We start from the raw sequence: 27,487 nt of genomic DNA, 5'->3' as shown, positions 1-27,487 counted from the left end.
GTAATCTGCAAACAGGTATATACACAGCATAAACACAGATCCCTTTTCTCGTGTGGATCTTAAATGTTTGTGCAAATACGCCAAATGGGTGTGAGAGGATGAGCTCGGAGGTAGGGAAATGCATGTTGACATATAGGTTTGGGTGCAAGAAGCATCTTTTTTATTCGTAAATGGGGAATACCCATCGTCCTCAGCAAATGAAGGCATGGTTTTTTCCAACGGGTTCGAATCCTGAGAGTAAATTCTACGACTCTCCTCTCCAGGCAGTGGAATGACCCTCCTTACCGAACATCCATCTATGGATGCTGGAGTGCTGATATCCCCCCGCTACACTATCCTTTACGTTTGAGTAAGACTACGCTGGAGTGATTATATTTCTGCACACATATTTGTGCGATGCAGAAGTGATAAAGGTGAATAATAATAAATAGAATTCCTCTGCCTGCGATACAAATTGATTTCATAAACCTTTTTTAGCAAAAACTTTCATTATAACTTCCATTTCATCCTATAATATCGCCATTGATATTTGACTTTTTAAATTTCTCTCTCGAGTTCATGAAAATGGTGTAAAAATAACTGAAGAATAGTTAAAATCCCGAGAAAAGATATTGTGAAAGTGGTTTTGGAAACGGATCATAATATTATGAATTTACTCTTGAAAGTCATGTTTTTGCGAAAATTGTCTATTACGTAACTGCGAGTGACTGCGGCAAAAAAATAATTTGATCCTGAGACAGCAGATTATATGTATTTTTATTTTTGTTACTCTGCTGAAAACCAACTTTCCAAAAATGTTCATAAGTCCATGTCTTGCAGTAAGATTTCTATCAGATGGCTATACATCTGTCACTACGATTCCTTTACAATGGAATGTGTCGAAAATGTTCCGCTCCAGAAATTCTTTCCCACAGATTCAGTGAATCTTTGTTGACTCCTTGTGCTCGGGTCCTTGACCTCGCTATGCTGTATCGATATCTTTGACAGCTTTGTACCCGCGCCACTCAATCTCTTATATCCATCGAGCTTTTCTCCTCTCAGGCGAGAAGATTAGGTTCCAACGCGATGTTATTCTTGTAGAGTGTTTATTTCGAGGTGTATTTCTAAATTGAATTCTTTGTCTGCTTTCTGATTCTCTCTGCCATCATGCGCCATGTCACTGAACTTTCCATCTCCTTCATCTCTCTGGTAGATTTCTGCACATTGTCTCGTGGCGATTCGCAATCTCAGCTAATCTTAATCAAAGCAACAGCATTTTAGTTCCGTGGCGCTTACTACCTATATTATCTCGCATAATTTTATCTTCAAGTAGTACTTTACTCCGCCGTTTCTCTATCATTCTTCTTATTCATTCTTTTCCTGTAAATTTGGCCTCCGCATCTCGTATTTTGGACGGGTATTTGGGGAATCGACTGGTAACGGAGGAAGGTCCCGTCATCAAGATACCCTTGTGATCAGGACAAATTAGGAACGGTTTTAAAAGTTTCGTTTGCAGCTACAGTATTAAGCTCCTTAAAAATTTGTTGACAGAGGAAAATAGATGCTGAAGATACGGAATAATTAAAGCTAAATTGCCATATTTTGGAAAATTCTACGTGTATATATGGAGAAAAAGTTTTGTTTCCCGCCAAACTACAGCGAGAAACCGCCAGACTTTGTCGGAAATTAAACGTCTCAGCAAGTTTCTAGCAGTATGAAGGTACGGCAAATATACGCGGTAATTAGAGACGCTTGATGTAGGAATAAAGAGCTAATATCATGGACAGTTTCAAATGAATCTTGAGAAAATTAACTAAGTATTGGATGATATACGCGATACCAGAAACATCAACCAGATGAAGCAGGAGACAAAGTCATGAGTTTTCTTCTTCTTTCGTTCCCTTTCTTTTTAATACTCGTCCATTATGCTGTTTCTCCGAACTGACTCGCAGTCACATCCCTCACACCTTCTTCTGCATCAACTACTTCCCCTTTTTCTATCCGTGTGACATCCTCACAGTGTAGCGAAGTCTTCTGAGCATTCTTTCTCATCGCAAAATGGCGCTCTCGCATTCCCGCGCTCGGCTAGCGACCTCCCAGCACGAAGCAATCAATCACTGCTCATTTGAGCGCTCATTTCCCAGTTCGCATTTGAAAGCATTTCTCATTATGCTAGCACTTCATTGCTGGAGAGGGAGGGGCGGAGGAAGGATAGGCAGAAGGAACTTTCGAATGAGCTTCTATTCATCTTTAGTGGCAATTAAGGAGGAGGAAATTTCCCGCCGTTGTATTATTTTGATAGGCTTTCAGTGATCTCGCCAATGGTCCAAGTAAATATTCTGCAATCACATTCTGCGGTATTAAACGTCACACGTAAATAAAATTCTATTTTTCCTTGATCTTATTGCTAGCAGAATCACTTATATATGATTTTTTTCCGATTTCCGACATTGTGACTATAAACTACTTCGTTGTAGACCAATAGAGATACAACGCGTTCCCTGTATTCAGGAGCGGTGCTGATACCAATTAATATTTCCTATATTTGTACTGATTAGAGATTCTCTGATGTCACTCAATTGGTTAGTATTTCATAGCTATGTATTTTATCTGTAAGTTAATACCAAGGACAAGCATTTATTTGTATCAAGCTAGTCGTAGGTTAAACCTCTCTAAGTTATCCAACCCTCTTTGGTCTGAGTCCTTTTTTTAAGCTAGTAAGTAAGCCTCAGAATTACAGCTAGGTTAAGATCTCAACATCTGGCGTTTCGTTAATTAGCACTTTGATTAGCATAAGGTTTTCAATTTTCTCATCTAACATGACCAGATTGCGTTGTTTTGTCACGGATTTAGTGGCTATCTCGCACAAAGTAGACTGTAATATGATACAAAAAGATTGGATTACCAGACACCGGTTCCTTGAAATCGATGGTAGACGTAGCCATAAAGTAACAGCTCCTGAATTTCTGACCCAATTAATCTGTAGATAATTTTACCTATGCCATCATCTAAGAAATCAAATTGCGCAACACATAGTTTGGCATCTGCTTCTAGGATTTTTTTAAGCTTTTAATGAAGACCTCTGGTCATTTATGTCACAATAATTTACTCTTTAACTGTGCTGGAAGAGCTATGGCAGTAGGACATACCGCAGTTCATAAGGAATCGAGATTTTAGATGGGCCGCGTGTATCTCGTTGATCCGGGAATGGAGTTGTCCCACTTTTTGGGTGTACAGATAGCTCTTGCGATACGCGAGAGTTTATGCGTTATCTTGCCCCCTCCACCTGTCACTTGCTCCGGAGCAACTTAAATTATTGAGCGGCGAACCAAACCGGAGGTTCGTGAGAGCACGAAGGAAATGCATTTAAATACGAGTTTAATCACCTCCCATGCCCGTGTACTGTGCCATGTGTTGAACCTGTTGACGGCACCAAAGGATGAAAGATGAAGGAGTGTAGGAGGGATAATGAAAGGAGAGGTAGAGAAAAGGATGGACCCACGGAGGAGAGCAGACAAAGAAAAGAGACGAGCCGTGGAGAATCATAAATCAATCGCCCGAGTCGACTTATCATTCGAGTCAACCCTTCTGTGAGGCCTTCCACTCCCGCGCCACCACTAACCCTAAGCCACCCGCCGACCCATCAAGTAAGTACACCTACTAGAGCGCACTACATGCTCTTTTGGCTCCACGGTCGATTGATCGAAATGATATTATTTGGCTTAACCTCACCCAACCAACCTTCTAGGTTTTATACCGAAATCTGCACTATTCATGCGCATCTTGGGTCTCTGGTCGCCGTTTGGGAAAGAGTAGGCTCGTTTAGGGATTATTTTTATCGAAAGTACCTTGGAATTTTGAAATAAATTGATATTTTTTATTTCCAGTGCTTGGCAAAGTGAAACCATGATCGAAATTTGATGAGGGATAGCGAATATCGATCGACATTTGTAATTTACCACAGAAGTTAGCACTTGAAAATCATTGATAGTCGAAAAAAATTGACTCGGTGTGCGAGTTTCGATATCCACCGTAGACGTTGAAGTTCATCGTCTGCTCCTTATAATCTGAATTATTCCTTTTTATGGACTAAATAATATGGCTTTTTATGTAAATACTTTTGGGTCTCCGGAAAACGATAATTTTTCGCATTCGCTTCGTGGAGTAATGGAAATTCCTCTCTGTAAGAACGAGCGTGTGCTTTACTGATCAGTTGAAATTACGACACTGTCGCCAGGCCCTGCTTTTTTATCCTAAATTAACTAATAGAAATCATTGGCCAAAGGTCAAAGCCTTTTCATGCGCGATGTTCTTGGATTTGATTTTCTTTTTAATCCTTCGTCTCACGACCAGGCGTGTGATTACTCTGGCAGACTTATTGTGCCAGAAACCGGGCACCCAAATTGCTTCGAGATTGGCTCCTCAACAATGTAAGCTAATGATGAATCATCACGTGGTCAGTGATGCATTGCCAAATTGGACTGCGATGTGAAAGGGAACTTTTATTTCCGGAACCCTTTTCCCTGGATCTTGTCTTCACCTTACGGTCCAGAGAGTGAACCGCATACAATGCAGTGACGATTGCCGAAATCCGAGCGTGGAATCAACTGAAATCCGTATTTGGAACTTACATTTTCATAGTACTCCAGTGGTTAATTCTACCATTTAAAGTAGGAATCTTGAAAATAGGATACTATCGTTCGAGGAGCCAAATAGTTCGTCTAAATTGAAATTCATGGATAATAATGAGAGAATATTCTAATGCAAATTAAATTTTCCTATACAACATCATGTCTTTAATTCCTTGAACGTCTTTCCCAGAATTGTTTATCACCTTTTCCTGCTGACATCAACCCTTTCGGGTGTAATTCTGAACCAGAGTAATTCCAGCCTAGACAACGTGAGAAAGAGCCAACCATAGATAGATAGAGGCACGAATATTCCAAAAATAGAGAGACTGCGATCATAGAGTCTTCCTACCACCCTCAATCCTCAACGGAGAACTATAAAAAAAAACTAGTAACTAGTGCGTGCTACGCTGCGCTGGGGAATGAATGGTAGGCCATTTTCTAAGAAGTGTTTCAAAATGCTATAAATGAGATCTCATCAGAAGAAAGTTATTTATTGATTTTACGATTTAGGTTCTCTCATCCTTACTTTTTACCTGGCTAGTATAGAAAAAAAATCCGAAAAGCGAAGAAACTCGGCGCATGACGTTTCCTCCACGACCTGGTTCGAGTGTCGTGGTATGCATTGTATAAGTGGTAGACTGCAATGAACATTCTAGAAGAACCATGGAAGGAAGAAGAGACGAAGCCGTTATAAGTTTAAGTTAAGCAGAGCGGCGCGAAGACGACAGTGCCCTTCACGAATAAGTCAAATGAGGAAGTTTGTCTTCACAAGATTGAGACACTTTCCATGATCGTGCATATCCTCCCAATGAGCATGACTTCCTACCTGTACTTCCCGAGTGTCTCTCACCACTTCCAACACTCGCAGATCCGTATACTTTTCATCGCCGCTTTCTTTGTGTTCCATTCCCATTCTCACGCTCCGATAGCCGCGCCCATCATCCCTCATATGGCGCCGTTCGCCACTTGGGCGCAACAAGTCCTCCCCGAACTCGACAACTCAATCCCATTCGACCTCTCTCTCCCCATTGTGCCCCATTCAGCCGCGTTCCTTCTCATCCCCTCCTGCATGCCTCTTTAGCCTGCCTGAGCCACTTTTGTCCTACTACTACTGAAGCGTATCTCTCTGGGCCAGATTCTCTCCTTACCTCCCCCTTCATTTATTCTGGTAATCTTGAGCCAGCCACTATTTAGGATTCTTGGAACTTGAAATGAAGCCGAGATTGTGATTCGCCTTCCCTTTTGATGCAAAACGGTATCCGAGGGTCGTTAGTTGAACTTAAAGAGTTACAAGATGAGTGTTTTTTTATTATCATTTAATGTGATTCTATTGGTTGGGATTGGTTTTCCCGTAAAACCACGTACCAATTTCAGTCATACTCTCACGCTCCCAATTCCTCTCTTTGTTTAATTCTGTAGTGCGGCACTCTTTGGCCGTGAGTCTAGTAGTCTCCCCTTCTCCGCTTGCTCGATGTCGCTAGACATTTTATCCGGGGTTGTTTACTTTTTGATTGATTAAACGTAAAGAGCAAATTTTTATACCGCTTTCCGTGACACAGATCGGCGAGACTATTTTGTAAAACTTTCGATATTGATAATAGCAGTATGTGTTCATTAATGTCATATTATTAAATATTATTGTCAGTCACTAAACTACAACGCTCACAAAAAAAGTTTCGTTTTCGACACATTGAAAAGTTAAAAGGCTATTATTTATAATTTTTTTCGACTTCACTTGTTTTTGTTTTTGGGAAACTTGTGAAGTATACCTCCATCGCTATCCGCTATCAATTTTTTCAAACATGGATACTGAAATGATCATTTATTTTCACACTTTCAGTTGATATAAGATTATTTCAATCGATTGAAATTTGGAATATCTTCAACTTAGCCATTCTTAAGAGAAGTGCACTTATCTTTGATACTTCGATGTTTGGGCCTCTGCTCACATTATTTTGTTTCAGAAACAACACGTCTTAATCTTTTAACTGATAAATCTGCATGGCCTGCTAGAACCCGGTTCTCATTACAGCATTCTTGGAAGGAAATCAGATGAATCTCTTTGTTTGTCAGCTCTATGACCGTAAGTTATGTGCCCTCCCGGGTACTCTACGATACTACATCCAAGTATCTATGTGTGGCTTTTTCTCTGTTCGAACTAATTAATCTCCTGTCCGTGAACTCGTAAAATGGTTGATGTTCATTTTACATTTTTTTGCAAAGAACTTTCATTTTAAAAAATTTTACCTTACTGAATATATTGGAGTAACCTCAGAAATATTAAATTCCAGTTAAAATATATATCCATGATAAAATCAATCTCTAAATGGCAATTTTACACAATAATATAAAACTCTATTATCATGGCTTCGACATTTTAAATCATTTTCAAGGCATTTTTGACCTTGAAAATGACATAGAATGTCAAAACCATGGTTGATAGTCGAGTTTTATATTAATGGGTAAAATTACCATTTGTAGTTAACATTTTATCACGGATTTTTCGCATTACCACCAAGTCAAGTTTGCTACGATTTCATTCGTTAAGTTCCAGCATGTTAAATTCATGGGTTTCGGTAACGTGTGATGAGTTGGGACAGAAGTATTTTCGTAAAGCACGCCACCTACCAATCACTTGAACAATCCCACCCCTCTCATCTCTCTCCTTCTCGATCACGCTTCGGCCCGTATTAATGCTCCCCCATCCGCACGCCTTGTTAGTGGCCTATACGTGTACGCTAAACTTCCTTGCCCTCCCAACCCTTAATTGTCATCCCTTCTGCGAATCGCATCGATTTCAACGGCTCCCTTCGACCCCAGTCCCCCCTCATTTGCCTTCCGCGCGCCCTATCTCACTCCAGCCATCTTCCACTACACAGCTCCCCAGTCTAATGCGCCTCGTCCTCCGGAAGACTGTACAAGGCCCCATTCTCTCCCACTTCCACGTGAAACCCTTGATGATGGCGCAAGGCCTTTTCCCTCAATTCCGAGTTGACTACGCTAATCGTCCCTCGCCCGGAATTTTTTTTAAAGCACCCTTTCCTTCCAGTTTGTCTCCCTCACTCCGTCAGTTTGCACCCCTAATCCCCTCACAGCGAACCCCCTCTATATATCTCTCCTCATTCCCGTAATCCTCCCTCTTCTTCAGAGACCCTTAAAGCGCCCCGTATCGGAATTATCACGACTGCCGCGAAACCATGATCTCCTCCGGGACAGTGATGATGAGGATGCGGTCCAAGTTTTCGGAGTAAAATCATTAAGGCTCACCCTGCGCTAAAAGGTGGGCGTCGCCAGCTCGAGTAGGGCACGGAGTACAGCGCCGCGGATGCTAAAAAGATTCCTTGCCGGAGTTTAAGGGTGGAATACCATTTATCCGCCCCGAACATTGTTTCTTCAGGGTTCAGCATATTTTAAAGTTTAAAAAAATATGTTTATTTATTTTCCATTTAAGTGTTTCTAACATAAATTATACTTAGTTATCAAATATGTATAGCTCTTGTCTACTAATGTATACGCTCTGGCCTATAATCTCGGAAGAAGCTATAATAATGAGACTGAATGATGAATGAAACTGCCTCTTCCCCTTATCCTGAAAGTGTGGAAATCACATATCTGTGGTGTAGTGCATGGCGAGCTTTACCCTCACTTATGTAAACCAACCTTCAGTTTGTATCACTGATTAAGTGAATGATTATGTCGCCCTTATAACAGTCCCGGTCCATTTAATTTAGTTTTTTTTAATTTTCAATCGACTATCGCAAAAGGTTAATCAATTTTATTATGTCGGTAACGAAGTTCTTTCGACAGAAATTCTAATATTATTAGACTTAACGTTGGATAAATATGATCGAATATTGGAAATTATCGAAAGATGTCTAAAAAAAAGTTAGAATACGATCGAATTTGGATCACTCGATCACCTAGAAAGTGTAAGCGAAAACGATGCAAGCAGAAGTGACATGAATTCGGTGCGGCAAGAGCATTAACCTGTCTACGAACAACTTTCTTAAAAGAATATATTCATCCACATTGAGTCATACCGCGCACAGTCCACTTTTCATATGTGCGAGTCTTATGAGACTAATAATTTTTATTTTTTTCCCGGCGAACAATTGCAGTCAAGTTTTCTCGGGTTTCGCACCGGGTCAGTTCCTCCATATCTCCTTCCAACGTTTCGACGAACAGCTCGCCCATCGTCATCAGGGATACTGGAATCCAATGATTCATTTGATTTTTGAACGAAAACGTTGGAAGGGGGTATGGAGAACCTGACCCGGTGCGAAACCCGGGAATACTTTACTGCAATTGTTCGCCAGGGAAAAAATAAAAATTATTAGCCTCTTAAGACTCGCACGTAAGAAAATTGGACTGTGCCCGGTATGACTCTCTGTGGATGAATATATTCTTTTAAGAAAGTTGTTCGTAGACAGGTTAATGATCTTGCCGCACCGAATTCATGTCACTTCTGCTTGCATCGTTTTCGCCTACACTTTCCAGGTGATCGAGTGAATCAAATTCGTTCGTATTCTAACTTTTTATAGTTTTCCTTCTTATAACATGAGCGAATTTGTTTCGCGCTATCTTTTACGCGAAAAGAAATCCGCTCGGCATGCCTCGACCGTGAATGTTCGTGACGCTCGTGAAGGGGCGTAGTCCGATTAGAGGCGTTGAAGCTTGGGGAATGTTCATGTCCACAGTCTCTTTGGGAAGTAGATGGAAGATGTGATGGGGTTGTGGGGTGAGAATACTGGAGGGTGAGGCTGTAGGATGTTGGACTTTTTGCTAGTGCAACATCGTTAATGCTTAAAAAAAATAGAGGACAGGCATGAGATTTTGTACTCAATTGAATGTTGCGACCACGAAATCGAGTATTCATTTAAGATTACTTAGTCATGTGAGGTAAAAATTAAATGGAAGTTCCTTTACAAAATAATGGAGAGACAGGTGTCATTTTTAAAGTCATCGTTTTAGCGAGAGATGTACCCAATCTTTTGGAAATCAGGTCTTAATTTTGGACTTATTAGTTAGTTATTAAGTAATTTTAAACTGTATACTTGAACTTTCTCATCCCCAGAATTGAAAAAAAACTCATTTATTTTATGAATTTACCTAAATTTTAATCGTATACTAGACTACACTAGCCTTTGAGGTTGCCACACCACAAGACGAAGCAGTTGTGATTATATTCAACAATTTGGTGATGTTTAAGTTTTAAAACGGGCGTTTCAGATCAAAGGCACGCAGTTAGGCTTATTCGATATATTTTATCGCATTAATAAACGGGATTAATTCGAAATTTGTAACGGTTCACGTGTGAACCTAAATGAAATATTCTTAACAACGTCATTATCCAAGATGTGACGTAGAGAAAGCTCAAGAGGGGAGTGGGGTCGTTTGGGAGGAGGTGTTGAAGCTTGCACATGTTGGTTCGAGGGAGGTGATGAGGGGGGGGGGGGAGGGAGCTGTGGGACGGAGCGAACGGACACTGGATGTTTTGCTAATGCGATATAGTCCCCGAAAGAAGGAAAAAAGAGGGCTGGTGCTCAAAGGGGTAGCCGCAAAGGAGAGCGGTGGTTGAGGAGGTAGATTTTACAGTTGATGAGGGTTGCGGAGGCGTGAGAGTGCGTCAACCCCGAGTGAGGAGTTAAAGAGAAGTACCCGAGGAGGGAGCGGGTGTCCTCCTCTGGATGTGGCTCCATTCTTTTGCTCAATCACAACAGAGATATTATATCAAGTAAACTACTTCCTCTCGTACGAAAGCTAGTAAAATGAATCATACGAATGGAAAATAAAACGTAATATGTAGTTTTTGCTGAATGTGAAAACCTCAATGCTCCCGCGATTGCTGTTTTTGCCTCACCAATTTTTATCATTTACGTAAATCTGATGCGAGAAGTCCAGCTGTTATTTTTAGATATGCACGTAATTCGTCAAATTTTCCTTCCTATTTTGTTGGTATTCAAATAATCCTGACCTAAAATGTGACTCTAGTTTTAAAATACAGATCGTCAGCATCATTACTTAACAATCCTAAGATTGGTTTGACGCAGCTCTCCAATCTTCTCTCCTTTTCGCTTCCGCCCTTGGCTTCTCTGCTGGTGTCGACGTCCAAGTCCGAAATACAGATAACACTTCACAAAGTCCGGAAACACCTTAGTATTCTCGAGGAATGCACAATTATCCAAACTAGTTTTCAGAGATTAGAAGGCGGTTGATATTTTTTCCAAAAAATATTAATTATTAACAAAGGCCTACGTTCTGTATACATTTAGGCGGAATTCAAGGCGTTAAATCTATAAGAATAATCCTCAAACGCATTCCTTTCGGTGGATGGGATACAAAGGTACGAGTCTGGGAAAATGAGCGGAACTGCCCGTCACCAGTTGGGATAGTTTGCCTAACTTGCTCACGTCATTTATCCTCTACCTTCCTCCGCCTAGCCGTTTAGTCCGCATTCCCTCCTCTCTCTCTCTCTTTCGCCTCATTACGGAAATAGGACCATCCCGGATGTGCTGCAGTGGAGGGCTCCGCCGTACATTTCTCGTTGGCTTCCTCCCTTATGCACTCCCTACGCCTCTTCCTCGTGTCCTGCTACCCTTGAAAAGCGGTGCGATGAACGTGGTCTCGCCACCCGTTAGGGCAGGGCTCCGATTCCCTCGCTGATGACGGAGATTTTATCTTCCGAACGCAGTGTTGTGGGTGTAGTATCTCAGGAGGGCGTAAAACTTTTAACGGCTTCGTTGTCTCTTTCTTCCTGGTTCTTCCGGAATGCGCATTGCTGTCTATCACCTATACAATGCATACCGCGGCACCTGAACCAAGTCGTGGCTGAAACTTCCTGCGTAGGATTTTTTCCCTTGCAGCCCATTTGTATACAGATTTTTGCCTATATGTACCCATTCTAGAGATCGTAGGATATTCCATCTTACATCAGCCATAAAGCCTAAGAAGACTTAATATATTAGATAATTTTGAACTGGCTATAATACACTTGTCCTGTATTCTGCAGAGTGCTATGTACCAACTTGATTAGTTTACTGATCAAAGAGCTGAGTGGAAAAGGAGGGGGGGATTTTTTGGTTAGATCCTGGCAAAGATCCTTCTCCTCTTTAATCACGGTAATTTTACTGAATTTTAATGCTTCCCAAAAAAGTTTTTAATGATCAAAATTTAACCTCACACTCTTTTGTTCATATTTTCCTGCCTTAGAATAGCATAAAATCAGTTGTGTGATTGAAAACCTTGCTGTAAGTTTTTTTTTCCTTATGCTGGAGATATTTTATTATTTTTCTCTCCATTTTCGAATTTGTTTTTCTGTATCAGCATATATTTTATTGGTATACGGTTTCCTTCACTTGCGTCGTTCTATCTTAGCATTTAATCTCCCCACCCGCTTATCGCACCATCGCCGTATCGCTTCCGTCCGTGCCTTTGTTCGCTGCCGCTACCCTTACGCTCACCTGCATATTTCCCTTACACCTCCCAATGCCCTTTTAGCACTTTTGATATATTTTCTATGCTGAATGCACCGTGGTTGCTTTCCAATACCTACCTACCAAATGGCATTTATATTTTTTTGCTCTTTAATTCTCTCCTCCTTTGTTACTTTCTTTTTCCGTCCAGCAACATTAGCAACGCTTGAAAGGTGAAATAGATATTGAAACGTTTTTAAATTTAATAATTTTACCTTGCCTACAACTCATGGACCTCAATCTATCCTCTGAATATGTCTTGTTTAACACGTCCTTTTTGCTCATTATTCGGCGCATTGAAATGGTAAAATCCAATGTCACGTGGTACCTGATGGGTCTGTGATTGGTTGATTGCAACGAAAGCCTTTTTTTTCATGTTTTTCATTTCTAGTGGGAAATTTACTGCCTTTCGATTTATTGCTCAGAAGAAGCGTCACGATGTTATAATATCCTCTACAAGTATTTTCTTAGCTATATTTTCCATTTCCACGATAACACCAACTTCGGGGGTGTCAATGTAGTATTCGGCTATCGGTAACTACTCAGTCACGCAGATATATATTTTCCCTGAGATTAATTTTGGCTTCAGATCGAGTATAGATATCCACACCTGTAGACGTTTCGATCGGGGCTTGGATGAGCGTCGACCTGCCCTAGGATGTTGGAAAATGTATTCCATCGAAACACCGGCAGAAATGGAGAGCCTAAAACGGTCGGAGGCTCGAGGAAAATTCATCGCTGCAGCTCACCGGGAAAGCATCAAATCGTTGCTGTAAGCTCACCCGTATTTCGCATCTCCTCCCGTAACCTTTCTCCCTCGTTTCCTGCTTCGTTAGGGACATCTTCGTGGCGGTCCTTCACTCTAATTTTTCCCGCGTTCGCCCTTTAGATTTTCGCCCTCCGATTCGTCCTCCCTTCTTTCCACTCACTCTCATCGCTCCAGACACCCTGAGGCTTGGTCTCCTTCAGCGCAGCGCTCCTAACCACGCCATCGGCACGATCTCACGCCACGCACCACGGCCCAAGGCCCTCCTCAAACCGCAGGGACACGATCTGGGAGGGGGCGGCGAAGGGGGGGGTTCACCGCCCAGTCTCACAATCCACCCCCTCGCTCTCAAAATTCCCTACCCTAGAGACCAAGACCCCACGGCACATTAAAAGGCCACCTCCGTCTTCGAAGCCCAATCGCTATCAATCCGTGTTTGGTATTTGCCAGTACTACCGTGCGAACGGTTGTGACAAAATTCTTATCAAAATATATTATTAAAAAACGTTATACCTACTGTTCATTACCAACTTTTACAACTTGGTCTTTAGAGCATAGACTAGAAGGTTGGTTTACCGATAAAGGATACCGGGTTGTATTCCTTGGTGTAGACTTGGTCATTTTTTAGAAAAAAAATTCGCAGTGCGAGTTTGCCCTGCAATTGGAATTTTCCCTCTAACCCTTCTACAGTGACGTTCGCAAAGCAAACTTTAGTTTTAAGACATAATTTCCCTTTGAATTGTGGTCAACACATGATTATGTGGTGATGCATGATGATAATTTTGCAATACATCATGTTATCGGACAAATCATTCAATCAAACTTATATCAACCCAATCGAAGTTAGCTTCGCAAGTGATGTAAAGGCAAGCCAATAGTACACTCTTTCCCATTTACTATCATATGCTTAATCTCAATACTCTAATGCTCATGCTCAAAGGCTTAATCTTTATGTTGGTTCTTCATCTGAATGCTGGTGCTTCATTTTGTGCACATTGCATGTCAAAACTTTAATTCAGCGCGTTCGCTTTTCACGTCTTTCTGATTCCTCCTTCTCTTTTGCTTTCTCCTGCTATGCGAGCTCAAATCCATTCCCCCTCGTGCTGGTGATAGATTCGATTATCCCTTAGAGGGATGGACGGTTGAATAAATTGATCATTAAGGTGACACTCACATTAATTCAAGAGTGTTAACCGTTATGGAAAGAGGAAGATTTTCAAAACGGTTGGCGTCTTAATTCGTGCGCTTTAAAGGTGGGGGATTATTAATTATTACTTCGGGTTGGGATAAATCTCTTATACGAAGGTGCTGAAAGTTTGGAAAGAATCTTCCCCCGCAGAATGTGGTCATGTGTCTCAATTAGGTGATCGTGGCCCTATGGAAGATAACGTCGCATCTGCGTAAACCATAGGATCTCTTCGGAGTAGTCGCTACTTTAAAAGAGTCTTCGTGACGATTAAAATCGGCGTTTTAGAGGAGTGGCAACGAGTCCCTCCGTTGCGTGTCGTGGAGGATTAAAATGTCATAAAAAACTGCCTTAAGATTAATCCATCGCGTAAATCTCTTCCCACCATTTGCTTATTTATTGCTGCGATCATGATGTAGCGAGATGAAAGCTGTCGTTTTTGTAAAATGTACGTCATTTCGATCATTTTTTTTTTTTTGCTTCCCGTAAAGTAAAGCGATTAATATGATTTAATGAAATGGAATAAAATGCTACACTTTTTGGACTATAATGCCTCCTGATACGTGTAATTTTTTTGTGCAACCTGCTACGTTAATTATCAGCCTCCTATTATTTTAATGGGTGGTAAATTAATTTGACCGTAAGGAAGTACTTATAAAATTAGTGAATGAGGGCTACTTTTGCTGGTGTAAAAACTGGCTATGAGATGAAGGGATAAAGAAATGCGAACGCTATAATCTGGTTAACGGTCCTCAAAATTAATAAATTTCATGTTATTATATGCAACGAAAACTCCAAGAGCCCTGCTCTTAGTAAACTGCAGTGGATTTGTTTTTTTTTAGATTGGTTCTCTTTTCTTTTCTTCTGAAAAAATATCTCCAGCGGTCTCCTGTTTTGGTGTCCAATTTACTTAAGCGACTAAGGTGCAGCCCGTTAATTATATCTGATCCGATGATAATTATCATCGGATCAGACTCTTCCTTCCCTTTACTCGAAGTCAAACTAATAAGTTCCTTTCTAATAGCAGAAGAAACCTCAAAGCTGAAACGTCCAAGGAACCGAACAATGCTATCTAGTTCTTTGATATTACCTTTGACTATGAAGTTACTAGACCAAATTTTTCAATGTTGAAGGCACTTCTGACGAATAACATGCATGAAAACTACATAAAAATTGTCGAGTCATCATGATAAAAATAGTAACTACTATTAATTTTTTATCACATCTTCTCAATCTGTTCCTTGATAAGATCTTCCGAATGATTTAAGTCAATAGACACGACATTTACTTATCGTGGAAAATACTATGCACTATCATCAGATTTCATCTGTAAAGCTAACTTTTGGAGTCGTATGCAAAGTTATCAAAAATCTCGTGAAAAAACTCATCCGAAGTTCACCAACTATTTTCACCTCGAACCCTCTAAGTTGTGGGCACAAATGATATCGTATGCGGGGAAAATATGGATTCGAGCATTTCTGTATCGAAACAAGAAATGCGAAAGAATTCATTTCTTTCGTCAGTTTCACGGATGGTAAACACTGCAGTGATCGGTGACGATCCGTGATCATTTGATACAAATGGCCGTGACTTGTGGAATGAAAGGGCTGGCGGTTATTAGCAACCCCTTTGTTCCGGTTGCCCTTAAGCGGCGGCAGCGGTCGCCTCGTAGGGCCCTGGATTTATGTTGACAGCGTCGGAGTAACGACCCAAATGCGGCGGTCCTATTGTCCGTGCATTAGTCGCGCGGCGCGCTTTCGTACTTCGATACGATACTATCATTCCACCCATCCCCCTCCTCTCTTCACCTTCCTATTCTCTCGCATGCTCTCCTATCGCACTTTCTCGCATGCTCTCCATGCCCCTCGTCTTCGCCTTTTAGTTTTCTGTAAATTATCTCCGTTGTAAAATGACAAAGGTTTCATTTCATTTAAGATTTTACAATTTCCCGGCGAACAAAATATTTAAACTTTTCTCTGGATTTCGCGCGGGTAGAGTGCCGTATGGTATGTAGCCGTGAGAATGGGTAACGAGTCGGAACCCAAAACGTCGGCGCTCTTAGAAAATCTTGCCCGCGCGGAATCCCGAATAAAGTTTAAATATTTCATTTCATGCTTTTTTTAATTGGTTGGTTAAATTGCTCACCAGTGGAGCTATAATTGGGAGCGGAAATCATTGGTTACTCAATAATTCCTCCTATTTTAATGAAAGCATTTTCTTTATAATTCTTGGAAGTTGAAGTTATTTCGGGTTTCCCACCGGATGAGGTTCTCCATCTCTGCCGGCGTTTCGATGGTCGTGTCGTCCATCGTCATCAGGACTTGATGGACGACACGACCATCGAAACGTCGGCAGAGACGGAGAACCTCATCCGGTGAGAAACCCGAAATAACTTCAACATCATCATACGCCGGGAAAACCTCAGATCTTTCTTCATAATTCTTGGAGTTTCATTTCACCGTATATCCTACGCCGAGCGCTGTCGATTTGGCTCGTCCGCCCTAATTTTATTAGCTCTTTTGCTTGATCCCTGGCTGCATCTGAAAACCATTATTACATCTCACTATTTGCCTCTATGTGCGATCTTCTCGAGTGTTTCATATATTTTCGTATCCGACCCTCGCCTTTCCATTCCTCTCCATGCCCTTCGTCGTCTTCCTAAAATTTACCTTGGTGTACTTCTCATCTTCAACTTTGCCCATTTTAAGTACCTTTGTATTTCTAACTCGTGTGGTGTATGTAGGATTTATTATATTTCAAATGAATTTTCTTAATGAATTTTATGCCATGCTCTTCTAACTGTTTGTCTCTCAAATACAATTGTATAGCCTTTAGCCCTTTATAGCTATACTGCCATCTAAGGTCAGAGCGTAATTTAAACAATCCAGCCTTTTGATTTGAAAAACACATGAGCTTAAACTCCTCATTCCATCTCTTATGCTCTGCACTACTCACAATTTTATCTGTCATGGAACGGTTTATCATTAGCTCTTTCCGATCGAATTATCGTCCGTAATCGAGAGACAGTTTCGCAAGTCGCCGACTATGACTCGACTGTTTAGGCAGGTGGGTTCAGACAATCCTAAAAATTCATCTCCGGTTCGAATTCCTCGCAACCGGGCTGCGGCTCTGCAGGTCATTTAAGCGCACCATCCATCAGTCACTATCACCGATCAGCAGTCTTAAATCTAAATAAGCGGCGAGCGATAAGGGCCGAAAGGGCCGATGCGATTAAAATCTCTGCTGCCGGTTATCTTTTGAGCCTTATCTCTCCTCTCCTTCTCAGAGTCCTTGCCCTTGTTCGTACGACAATGCCTCCCATGCTTTCTTCTCCGTGTCTCCTCCTCTCCATAGCTTCCCCTATATTTATCTTGTCCCATGCGATGAATTATCTATTATATTCCCAATGCAGATTTTATATCGTGAGCCTTTTTTGCGTGACTATGCATAGTATTGCAATTCTATGATCGGCGAGCTGCATCCCTCCAGTTTGCCCTATCATATGCCAGATCTTGTAATTTAGCTAAATTTTCCTTCAATACACAAAAAATATAGGATAATTGGTAAACCCTTTGCTTCCCATTTATATTTTTTCTATATTTACCTTGATTTTTTTTACATCTGCTTACTGGTTGTCCTTTCTAGTGCAATTTTTTACCGTGTACCATCTTCCTATTTTGATGGACACCACCTCTTTATGCCTAATTGAAGATAAATCTTAAGGATCTGGATTTTACTGAACAGTTGTGTGTATTTTATATATCATATGCTAATTATAATTAGGTTGAAAAATTATGCTTTTTAATTAAACCTCAAAAAGTGTTCATTTTAGTGTGATGAATTACTTTAAATGGATTTAATTTGTTCCTAATTGTGCATTTCTTCATTCATTTTCCAGAGCGAAGTCGAAAAACGGCGGGCGGTTACTGAGGGAGAAGTTGGAGAAAATAGGCCTGAATTTGCCCGCCGGGCGCAGGAAGGCGGCGAACGTAACTCTTCTTACGTCACTCGTGGAAGGTGAGTAGCAGAGTTATTTGTCGCCCTCATTCCTCTCTTCCCCTGCATACGTGTTCCCAAGGAACGGGAAATAACTCGACTAAGAAAGCCGCGATCGTTGTGCTTTCCAATTGAAGTGGTTCTATTCGGTTGGATCAAGATGTTCACTGCTGCTCGACATGCGTGAATGGAATGAAAATCCTTTGTTTTTTCAAAAATTTTAATCGTGTTATTTTATACCAACTTGAAAGTAAAGTTTTGTTTTCGAGGAAAAATTGAGCGTTTGGAGCTCTGATATAATGCTTTCAAATACAACCAAGTATTTTTATTAAAATCATAGGGTTAAATATGTAGGTATTCACTCAAAAAATGAAAAGTATTGACAGTACTTCATTCCTACTTCTATTAGAAAAAGCCCACCACATCATTTTGTCTTTTTCTCAGGCAGACAGACGAGGATTTCAAATATGCATTTATTATGATAAGAGAGAGTAGTTGCAACGTATAGGTTAAAGTGGTATTTATCCTTCCTTTTATTCATCGACCTGATATAATATGTCCCGTAAACAGTTGATTTCATTGATCCTGACATTTTTCCCGATTTCCAGATTGCTACGACGTATAAAGTGATGCCTGGTGGAAATATTCTTAACTGATCAGTACAGGGCACGAAAAATTGTTTACAATGGGATAAATTCACGTTAATTCTGTTCATCTATTTATTATTCCGCGGTATTAAATTGCGAAATCAAGTATGGCTGAGAAGAGCGAATTATAGAATCCTCGTTGCGTCTGCTGGAGTATTACGGATGAGGGTTTCGTCATTCTTGCTTTCGACGAGGTTAAAGACCCCTGATAGTTGAGACGTTGAGACAAGGCAGCGCCGTGATACAGTACAGGATGTACATCGTCCCCATGGACATACTTGTTTGGACCCATGGCACATTCGTTGTCTGTGACCAAGCACCTCGTAATATATGGACGGGGATGCTTCTTTGTACTTCCTCAATCAGCTTTGCTGCTTTCATGGTCTCCTCTTCGTTTCTGAATTAACTCCGTGGGTCAGAGTTAACTTCAAGAACGTAGGCATATATTTTAGGTATCTTGCGCGTAAAAATCCCTTCTGGGGATTTTTTTTTTCAAATTGCACGTTTGCTTGCGAACATTTATATGGCCTAGACGATGGTGAGGATGCAAGACGCTCCACACCCTTTGCGGTTGATTCATCGCTGATTCAGACCGCAGAGGAAGGTTCCTGTAATAGTTCTGGGTCTCTTCCTAGATTCTTGAACAGTAACCACCCTCGGTGGTGGTTCGGTGCTGAATGGTGGGAGCGGTTGCTTGGAAATGTACTAACAACTGCAAGTTTATGGCAGGGGCTGGAACCAACTGAACGGAGTCATAATTATAAGAATGAGTCGGCGAGCGAACATGCATAATGTGCCTTTAGCAGGTGTGGATGGTACGCAAACGAACGCTCAGGGCTGGAGAAGTGTGACCGACGGTAAGCAGTGAAGATTGGAACTCATCTGGTCAGAGTGAACCCAGGCTCGAGGTGAACCATAAAGCTGCACTCCTCATGAATGCAGACGATTAACAAAAATAAATGAACGCGGCTCGGTATTTTAATTACGACTGCTGTAAATTCATCACGTTGATAAAAAATAGTGGGAATCTCAAGTGGGGAAATACAATTTTTTAGCTTTAAGGGCGTTTATCTAGCAGAGTCGATCACGCCGTCGCGTGACTTGATACGGACTTTTTGACCTTCAATCATGGTTATTCGTTACGTTGTTCTCATTAGTGATATCTAATCAGTTGGAGGTAGGTTTTTATCCCTTCAGTAGAGCGAAGCTTTTCATGATATAATTGTACCCTGAGAGTGAGAAGAAGCTTCATTAAGTTGTCTCGGAGGCGCCTATGTGTTTCCCTAGACATCTTTTGATTAGCACTTTTAGATTTGGCACACGCCCTTTATTAATTGTTTGGAATGCATCGTTTATGGACCCCAGTAACTGTAACTGGAATGGTTTGTTATAGGTAGTAATGTATAGGTGACGAACTGTAGTAATTCTGAGAATCGTTCTTAATGCCGAGTGAAATGGTGGAAGGAGTGTTAACTTATCGGTATAAGCTGATTACCCTCAAGGCATTTTCTACTGACTTGCCTCAAGCTGAATTTCTATTCGATAGATGCCTCCATTAATGTTGTGAATACGAATTTTAATTAAACCTTTTTACACTCCGCGGTGTTTTAAGTAATTAGGCTTGCAGTGTTAATGGCGTAGTAAACGAATTTGTTTTTAAACTCATCTTTGCCGCAACAAGGTAAAATATATCATTGTCAAGGTGCTTTGTAAATATTTTTCAATCTTCTCTATAATAGGATGGTGGATGCATGACATCAGGCTTTCTAAATAATTTTTTCTCGCTGATTTTGAGACTTTCTAATTACTCCCTTCTTATCTAAGCTCTCCAAGTCTGCAGTTATTAAATCATACTCTTTTTTACTCTCTGCTGTTTCTCAGTTTAACAGGTACCCAAGACTTAATGGTGGCTGGTGTTTCTTCATTCATACTCAGTATTTAAAATTGCTTGAATGTTTTAAACCTACGCTTTAACTGTCGTAAAACGATCTTCAATGTTACATACCAGCTCTTATGTTCTCATTGAATCAAAGAACCTTGAAGATTTCACGCGAACAATTTTAATATCCACAAGTTTCGTCGCTGTACGACATCGTCAGGTAGCATTGATCAGGACCTAACGATGTCGCACAGCGTCGAAACTGGTCAATTTTAAAATTATTAATGTGAAATCTAGGAGGTATTTTGATTCTGCATGAATAAATTTTACGTAGTCACGCCTCAAACTATCCGTTTTCTCGTGTTATCATGAAAAGCCTCCTCAGTTTCATTGATATTTATTATTTTTGCACCGATCCTTTGTCTTTTTTCTCAATTGAATCTACTACTGCAAGCAAACATAATCTCGCGGAAATGATAAAGTAACAATATCCTCATTCTATTATTTCACGGATTTTAATACCTTGTACTTCACGAAGAGGGATTTTGTGGGGAATTAGGCAGGGGACGGGTATGCTGTCCGAGCGGTCCGTTCTGGATATTTGGAGGGGATGGATAAGGAAAGCGCTAAGCAGCCCCCTTCCAAGGGTGACGAATCAATTGGCTTTGTTGAGTGACGAGTGATTCCGCATTCAAACTCGAGAGGCCCCCCTGTATATTTTCCCCCCATCGACAGGGGTGTGGGGACTTGTAGTGCAGTGGCTGAGGGGTGCGGGAGAAGTCAAATGGGATGGGAGTGTCCGAAAAAGGGAAGTTTGGAGGCGTGATCGGCAACAATGGAGTTTTTTTGACGGGGTCTCTCCCGTGGGGCTCGGGATGACGAGCCCAAAAGAGACGCTAGTTTGAGGGTTAGTTGACGGCGTTGTTTGTAAAAGGAGCGGGGGACCCTTTGTAATGGCTCCCGAGGTGACATCTGTTGGATCCCGGCGTGATCAATGGCTTCCCATGTGGGCAAGCAAACCTCCCGTCATAGTCGCCTTGGACCCATTCTTCGAAGAAAATTCTATGGCCGAATGAGTGCAATTTCATACCTTGTTGATTGTTTGTTCGAGTCCTCGAAGGGGAAATGATGATGTTCCGCTAGTTACCGAGGGGAAACCCCGTGGCGGAATAGTCAGGAATGCGGTGAATGTGGTGTTTTTCCACATTTTAGAAACGGTGCTAATTACTTTTGCAGTGAAGTTGTGGAAGTGGTCGAAAATATTATTGCGACTGGATTCCCGCGAATTCCTTGAAGTTGGTATGAGGAAACGTGTTTCATGTCAGTTTTGGTGAGGTGTATGAAGACATTGTCTTGTCTACGCAGTCGTTTTGTTGGACTCGAGGACGTGAGAGTGCCATAACGGATCGGAATGAGATCGAAAATATCTGATTTAAAAGGTTCCCGTCCCAAATTGTCACCGCCTTGACCCGGTTTTCCTCTTTCGAAGAGGGGTTTTCCAGTATGTTTAACGCGGCTATCTGTTCATCAACCGTACTCATGGCAATTTCATTTGGGTAATGCTCCCGATATAGTTCTCATCTTCCATTTCGCAAACATCCTGAATGTCACCACCACCTCGTGTTGATCTTTCTGCTCATTTATTTAAACAGCTTTGGAGATAGTATCCTCCAAAAAGTTATTTACCCTATCCACTTCGAATTCATCTTGGTTAAAGATATCAGAATTTATTTGTCTGTAAAAACATAGCCTCTGAGATTATTCCCTCCTTATTTCTTTACAGCCATCCAAAAATTCATTACGTAAATCTCGATTACAAAACTCATAGTGGTATTACTCAATTTATATTCGATTCTAAATAGTATTATTAAGCGTCGTTGGCTTAACCACCCCTTTCTTGCAAACTTAGTTCTTTAAAAGAAAATTCCATTCATTTAATGCGCTTTTCTCCTAAAAATTGTGGTGCAAATTCCTTTTTTCTTGTCATCTTTGCTTTTTTACTTTTTTCAGTCGTGTAAAGTTCACTTAAATTTATTACGGGAAGATTTTAATCCCTACCTTTCATTAGATATCAGTCTACTCATCACAATAAATAATATGATATTGAATTTTACAACGATCGGTGTTACCCACCTAAAGCATACCAGGACCCTGGTTTCAACGAATCTTTATTTCGTGATGATTATGATAGCATTACGACGATAATTTATACAAACCCTGGGCATTTCCGGAATATGTAGTTTTTCTGCCAATAGTTTTGATACTTATTTACTTTCCTATTCACTGTAGTTAAAATATGCAGTATTAGCAAGTTACCGAAGTTAAAATTTTTAACTAGCTGGGCGATAGGCCGTGTGATTTCTCTTTGGTGAGTTCTTCTTAGCGGCGGTGAATTTATCCAGCATCTCAGGCATTTACTACTACTATTCCACTCCCCTCCCTACTTCTCCATGCCCCCAAAGAAGGCTCTTAAAAGTTAAAACTGCTTTACACCTCCGACGTGGAGTCGACAGTCCAAACGTCGACGTCACCCAGCCGTCGTAAATCCTTTGTAAGCCCATTCGCTATCTCCGAGATTCGCCGTCGGAGCCGTGGGCGGCGCCACTATCGAGAAATGACGCAAAAGAGTGGTGGGGGCCGTATATATATTTTTTTATTTCTCTCCACGAGACTTTTTTATGTCGACCCTTCATTATATATTAAGAAATAGCTTTTCGAGGAAGTTTGAGCGGATATTGGCGTGTTTTGAGAGAAGCGTTTCCCGTTTCTTTGGCCCCTTGATAATCGGAAGATTATGAGGCATGAAAAGAATAGAAGAACTTTTCGGAGATGAGAGCAAGGCTTGGATGGCGGGCGTGGTTTTGAGAATGGAAATGATACCGAGGAAGCGAGAGAAAGATTACGAGGCAAAAAAATAATGGCAGTTCGGTATTACAGAGATAGCTTGAAAGCCCTTTGGTATAATTTGCCCTATTTAATTTGTTTTTTTTCATGCATGTATGATAAGATCGAGAGTAAATACTATTTGCCAAACCTTTTTATTCGTATCTTTCGAGCATTGTGGTGAGGGGATAGAAATGAAATTTAAAGAAAGATTGGTTCTGGAGATTGGTAAAGATTTTTGTTCTATTTCTTTCTGGTTGTAGGCATGAAAAAGGTTTTATTTTTTCGCGTTTAGGTTCGGGTCCGGTATTGTGTGTGCTTAAAAATTTTCTCTAAATTCCAATAGTTCATTAAGATTGTAGAGGCAATTGAGTAAGCAACTCCTTTTGCGCTCAAATGACTACAAGTTACGCCAACAAGCATTTCTTGATCTAGTGCGCATGAAATGAAGTCGCATTTGAGTTGTGAGATGTGATGTGATACGAGATTTTCAATAGTTGATGTAAAGCAAACCAGGAAATTAGTTGATTATTGAAAAGTTATTAAAAATCCATTTGGTCCTCAGTGAAGAATGACGTCGCAATCTTTCGCGGAAAGTAAAGTAAGGGTTCTCAAATATTTTAGTTCTTCCGTTCGAAGATTACGGATTACAGATGATTGGACTTTACGGAATACGGAAATTGGGGTAAATAGGTACAGATTTGCGCGTCGTTATCAGCCAATTATTGTTTGCATCGACCTGAGCATCAAATCTCCGTGCTTGGAATGAGGGTTACAATTATGCCTTTTTTTGACGTGCCTACGCCACCGCTCCCTATTCCGGATTTTATCATCATTTACGACTCTGTCGACTTAGCCGCTTTGGGTTGAGTATATGGAGAGGAAATCGTCGAGAGAATTATCCGCGTATTTGCCGCTGTCGAAGCCAGCAATTGGATAACTGTTCATAGGAGAAAAAGTAGAAAATTTTCTGTACTAGCTCATAAACCAGAGATATCTATCTGCTATACTTTTTTTACTACGCTAGGTAACGGCGACCCAGGATAATTTTTCTGCCCCGCATAAGCCTGCGTCTGGAATGCTTCAGTGTGTAAACTTTTCTACATTTCTCCCTCCTCGGGGTATTTATTTTTTGCCATAAATCGGAATCGAAAGCGAAGAATAAAACCCGCCCGAGGATCGTTTCACCAAGTCTATGGGTAGTACGGAAAGAAACCCGCCCTGTAGCGTAGGGAAAGAAGGTAGAATAAGAAAAATTACACGCAGATTCCGGACCTGGGATTAAGACGTAGCGATAAGGTATCGATAAAATACGCATCGCCACTTAATAACACCGCGGCGAACGTTTTTACGCACACCTCCACCACCGGAAGATTTTTTTTTTTTATTATAGAGGGGAAGCAGCGAGAAAGGTATCGGATAGAGAGTTTAAGTTCGGAATAAAAGTATTTTAAGGGGGTTGGCTCGGTGATGGCAGGGTTTGAAGCGAGGCTCTGTGGAGGCTATCAGGACGGCAGCAATATAGAGAGGCTGGGAGCGGTCACACCGGAGACAGGGAAAGGGTGTTCTTGGTGTGAGGAGGGAAGGATGGGGAGTCGTTGGGCCATAAAATTACGGTTAGAGATGCTAAAAACCTCGTCCCGAAGGCGCCCACGGCCTGAACGGGAGATAATTTAGGATTGCGCGCTCCTCTCTCCCTCTTTCTCCTCCCTGCTTATCGTGGAAATAGGAGACACGTTAGGGTGAGATGGGATTGGTCCAGAGATGCGGGAAGCGAACCAATGTGGGAGCGCAGCTCTTAAGAATGGAAAGGGCCAGCTCTCTCTATACTGGGAATATAAAAGGGGGGGACTCCGTATGTGGTGTGGCAGCGTGTGGAATTAAATGGGAGGTGGCGGACAGGATATATAGGGGGAGAAATAAAAGATAGAAAGAGGAGTTTTACGGCGGGGATTGCGGTGGTGGTATGATCCCTTAGTCCCGGGGTTGACAGGGTTTGAAGCGTGTCCGAGAGCATGGGTATAAAGGGAGTTCAACACTAAGAGCGTATAGCATATGGGTGGTCAGATGTCGGGGTGGAAGAGACAGTAGACTGAAGTATTTGGTGAAGGATTTAAAAGTTTTGAATACGGCCACGGTCATACCCACCTGGTATCTCAAGTAGGTTAAGATTTTCTACCCCCCCCCCCCCCCCCCAACTTATTATAACAAAGTATTATAGCAAACCCTTATCAATAGCCTATAGAATATTGTGGTATAAAAGTATCTGAATCAACCCTCACAACCTATTTGTACCTTACACAAGAATAATGAAGATGTTATGGTCAATTCCCAGGGATTTGGGGATGTGGATAGAACTCAAGGGCTAAGGACTGGTTACACGATACATTAACACGTACGGGTTAATGTATGAACGCGAGAATGAACGCCAAAATGCACCGTGTAACCACCCAACTTGTGCGAATGCATGCACAGAAAATAGAACCTGTTCTAATTCGGTTCATGGATTCGAACATGTTCCGTTCCGGTCCACCAAAATCATTCACGCAAACGTACATTAACTTGTACGTGTTAATGTACCGTGTAACCAGGCCTTTAGAGTTAAGACATGTAAAGAAATGGGCGGAATAAGTGTCACTTTCATCTTGTTATTGAAATGTATCTCAGGCCTAGAGTCTCCGTAATGTGCTTGGTTAATAATGGCATCCAATCGTTTGGCAAAAAAGAAAGTGAAAGAATAATCACCAAGTTTCAATTTCCTGGGTCTACGTATTCCAGGCATAGCGTATTATTTGGCAAATTATTCTGGGAGAGGCAGCTCCATGTGAGCCTGTAAACCCATATATTTTGCATCAATCCTGAAAATAGATTTTTATTGTTTCAAAGGAACCATTAACGACATGCTCAACTATCATTCTAGTTCCATCCGTAGTCTCCCACACAAATGTTTCCATTCTTCTTACACTCGGTTACTTGTAAGCGCTTTTCGTCATGGCTTTCTTTGTGACCTATCATCACGGGTTGCTCTCTTCGCATGAGTCCATCCATTGATAATATCTTCCGAATTATAGGATTCGGTGTATGATTTCCGGCGTCGGTAACACTGTCTCCCTCATCATTTTCTAAACAGTTGAGGATCGGACATTGTGAAATTTAATGAGTATTTCATGTTTACTATTCTAGTTTCTCCCGAGTGTTTTGCCAGTAACTCGCCTTTGCCCTGCCAACAGTGAGTTTGAAGTTTAAGTTGGTTTTAAATTTTCATTCCAGCTTAAGTGCTTCCCGATGTACTTATCCACAAATTATTTGGATTACACGCTAGGTACAGAATGATGGGTGTTGTCGTGAGAGAGTTAATCAAGCGGCCTAGAGCAGTGATGCAGCGAGGGGGGGTTTGGGGGATAACCCCCCTCTAGAGCTCAGACCATTTCTTAAGTTTCATCTATTTAATTGGATTAATGTTACTTATAGAATAGTGTAAGAATTAATAAAATATCCCTAAGAAGGCCGCAAAACTCACCATTTTGAACCATTTATCTTGATTTTTTCTGACGGAGGGCCCTCGCACCTCCCGCTTACCCTGGCACGTATGCCATACCCCCAGGCCCCCATTATTAGTTGCGCATGAAACCCCCCTAGCCTTAATTCCTAGCTGCCACCCTGGCCTAGAACTAGCCACCGATCAAAATCCTTCCATTTCTCCGTAGTCTGTTTTTCGCCAAGTTTATCTCTGTTCATAACCGTGGACTCAAGTTTACGGCCACCCACCTCCCGAACTGAATCATTCATTTCTCTTCCCCTGGGTTTTTATGCCTTTCAAGGGAGGTGAGCTCGGCGTAACAGTATGCGCCCACGAGCGGTCAAACCCGTGTGAGTGTGGAATGGCTAAAAAGTGTCGGATTACAAAGACCTGAGGAATATAGTCGGAAGAGGAGGGGAGGGTTGGTTGGTTGGTTCGGTGTTGGAGTGGCCCGATGCGTGATATAATAGAGAGACATATTCCGTGGACGACGGCTCCCTCCTCTTGGTTGAGAATGAAAAACGACAG

The 27,487-nt window shown here is 41.4% G+C and overlaps 1 protein-coding gene across 3 annotated transcripts in view; it reads left to right on the top strand.

The window, feature by feature from the left end:
- The window catches only part of LOC124155730 (transcription factor AP-2-beta), a 419,283-nt gene that overhangs the window by 347,201 nt on the left and 44,595 nt on the right, over positions 1-27,487 (top strand). For all 3 annotated transcript variants that reach the window (XM_046529793.1, XM_046529792.1, XM_046529794.1), the window contains one exon: positions 17,933-18,051. In XM_046529793.1, coding sequence (XP_046385749.1) covers positions 17,933-18,051 — 119 coding nt within the window. The remainder of the gene's footprint in view (positions 1-17,932; positions 18,052-27,487) is intronic.

This window comes from Ischnura elegans, chromosome 3 (assembly GCF_921293095.1).
Source record: "Ischnura elegans chromosome 3, ioIscEleg1.1, whole genome shotgun sequence".
Lineage (NCBI taxonomy): Eukaryota > Metazoa > Arthropoda > Insecta > Odonata > Coenagrionidae > Ischnura > Ischnura elegans.
Note: the sequence above shows the minus strand (reverse complement) of the source record. Positions and strands in the feature narration are given on the sequence as shown.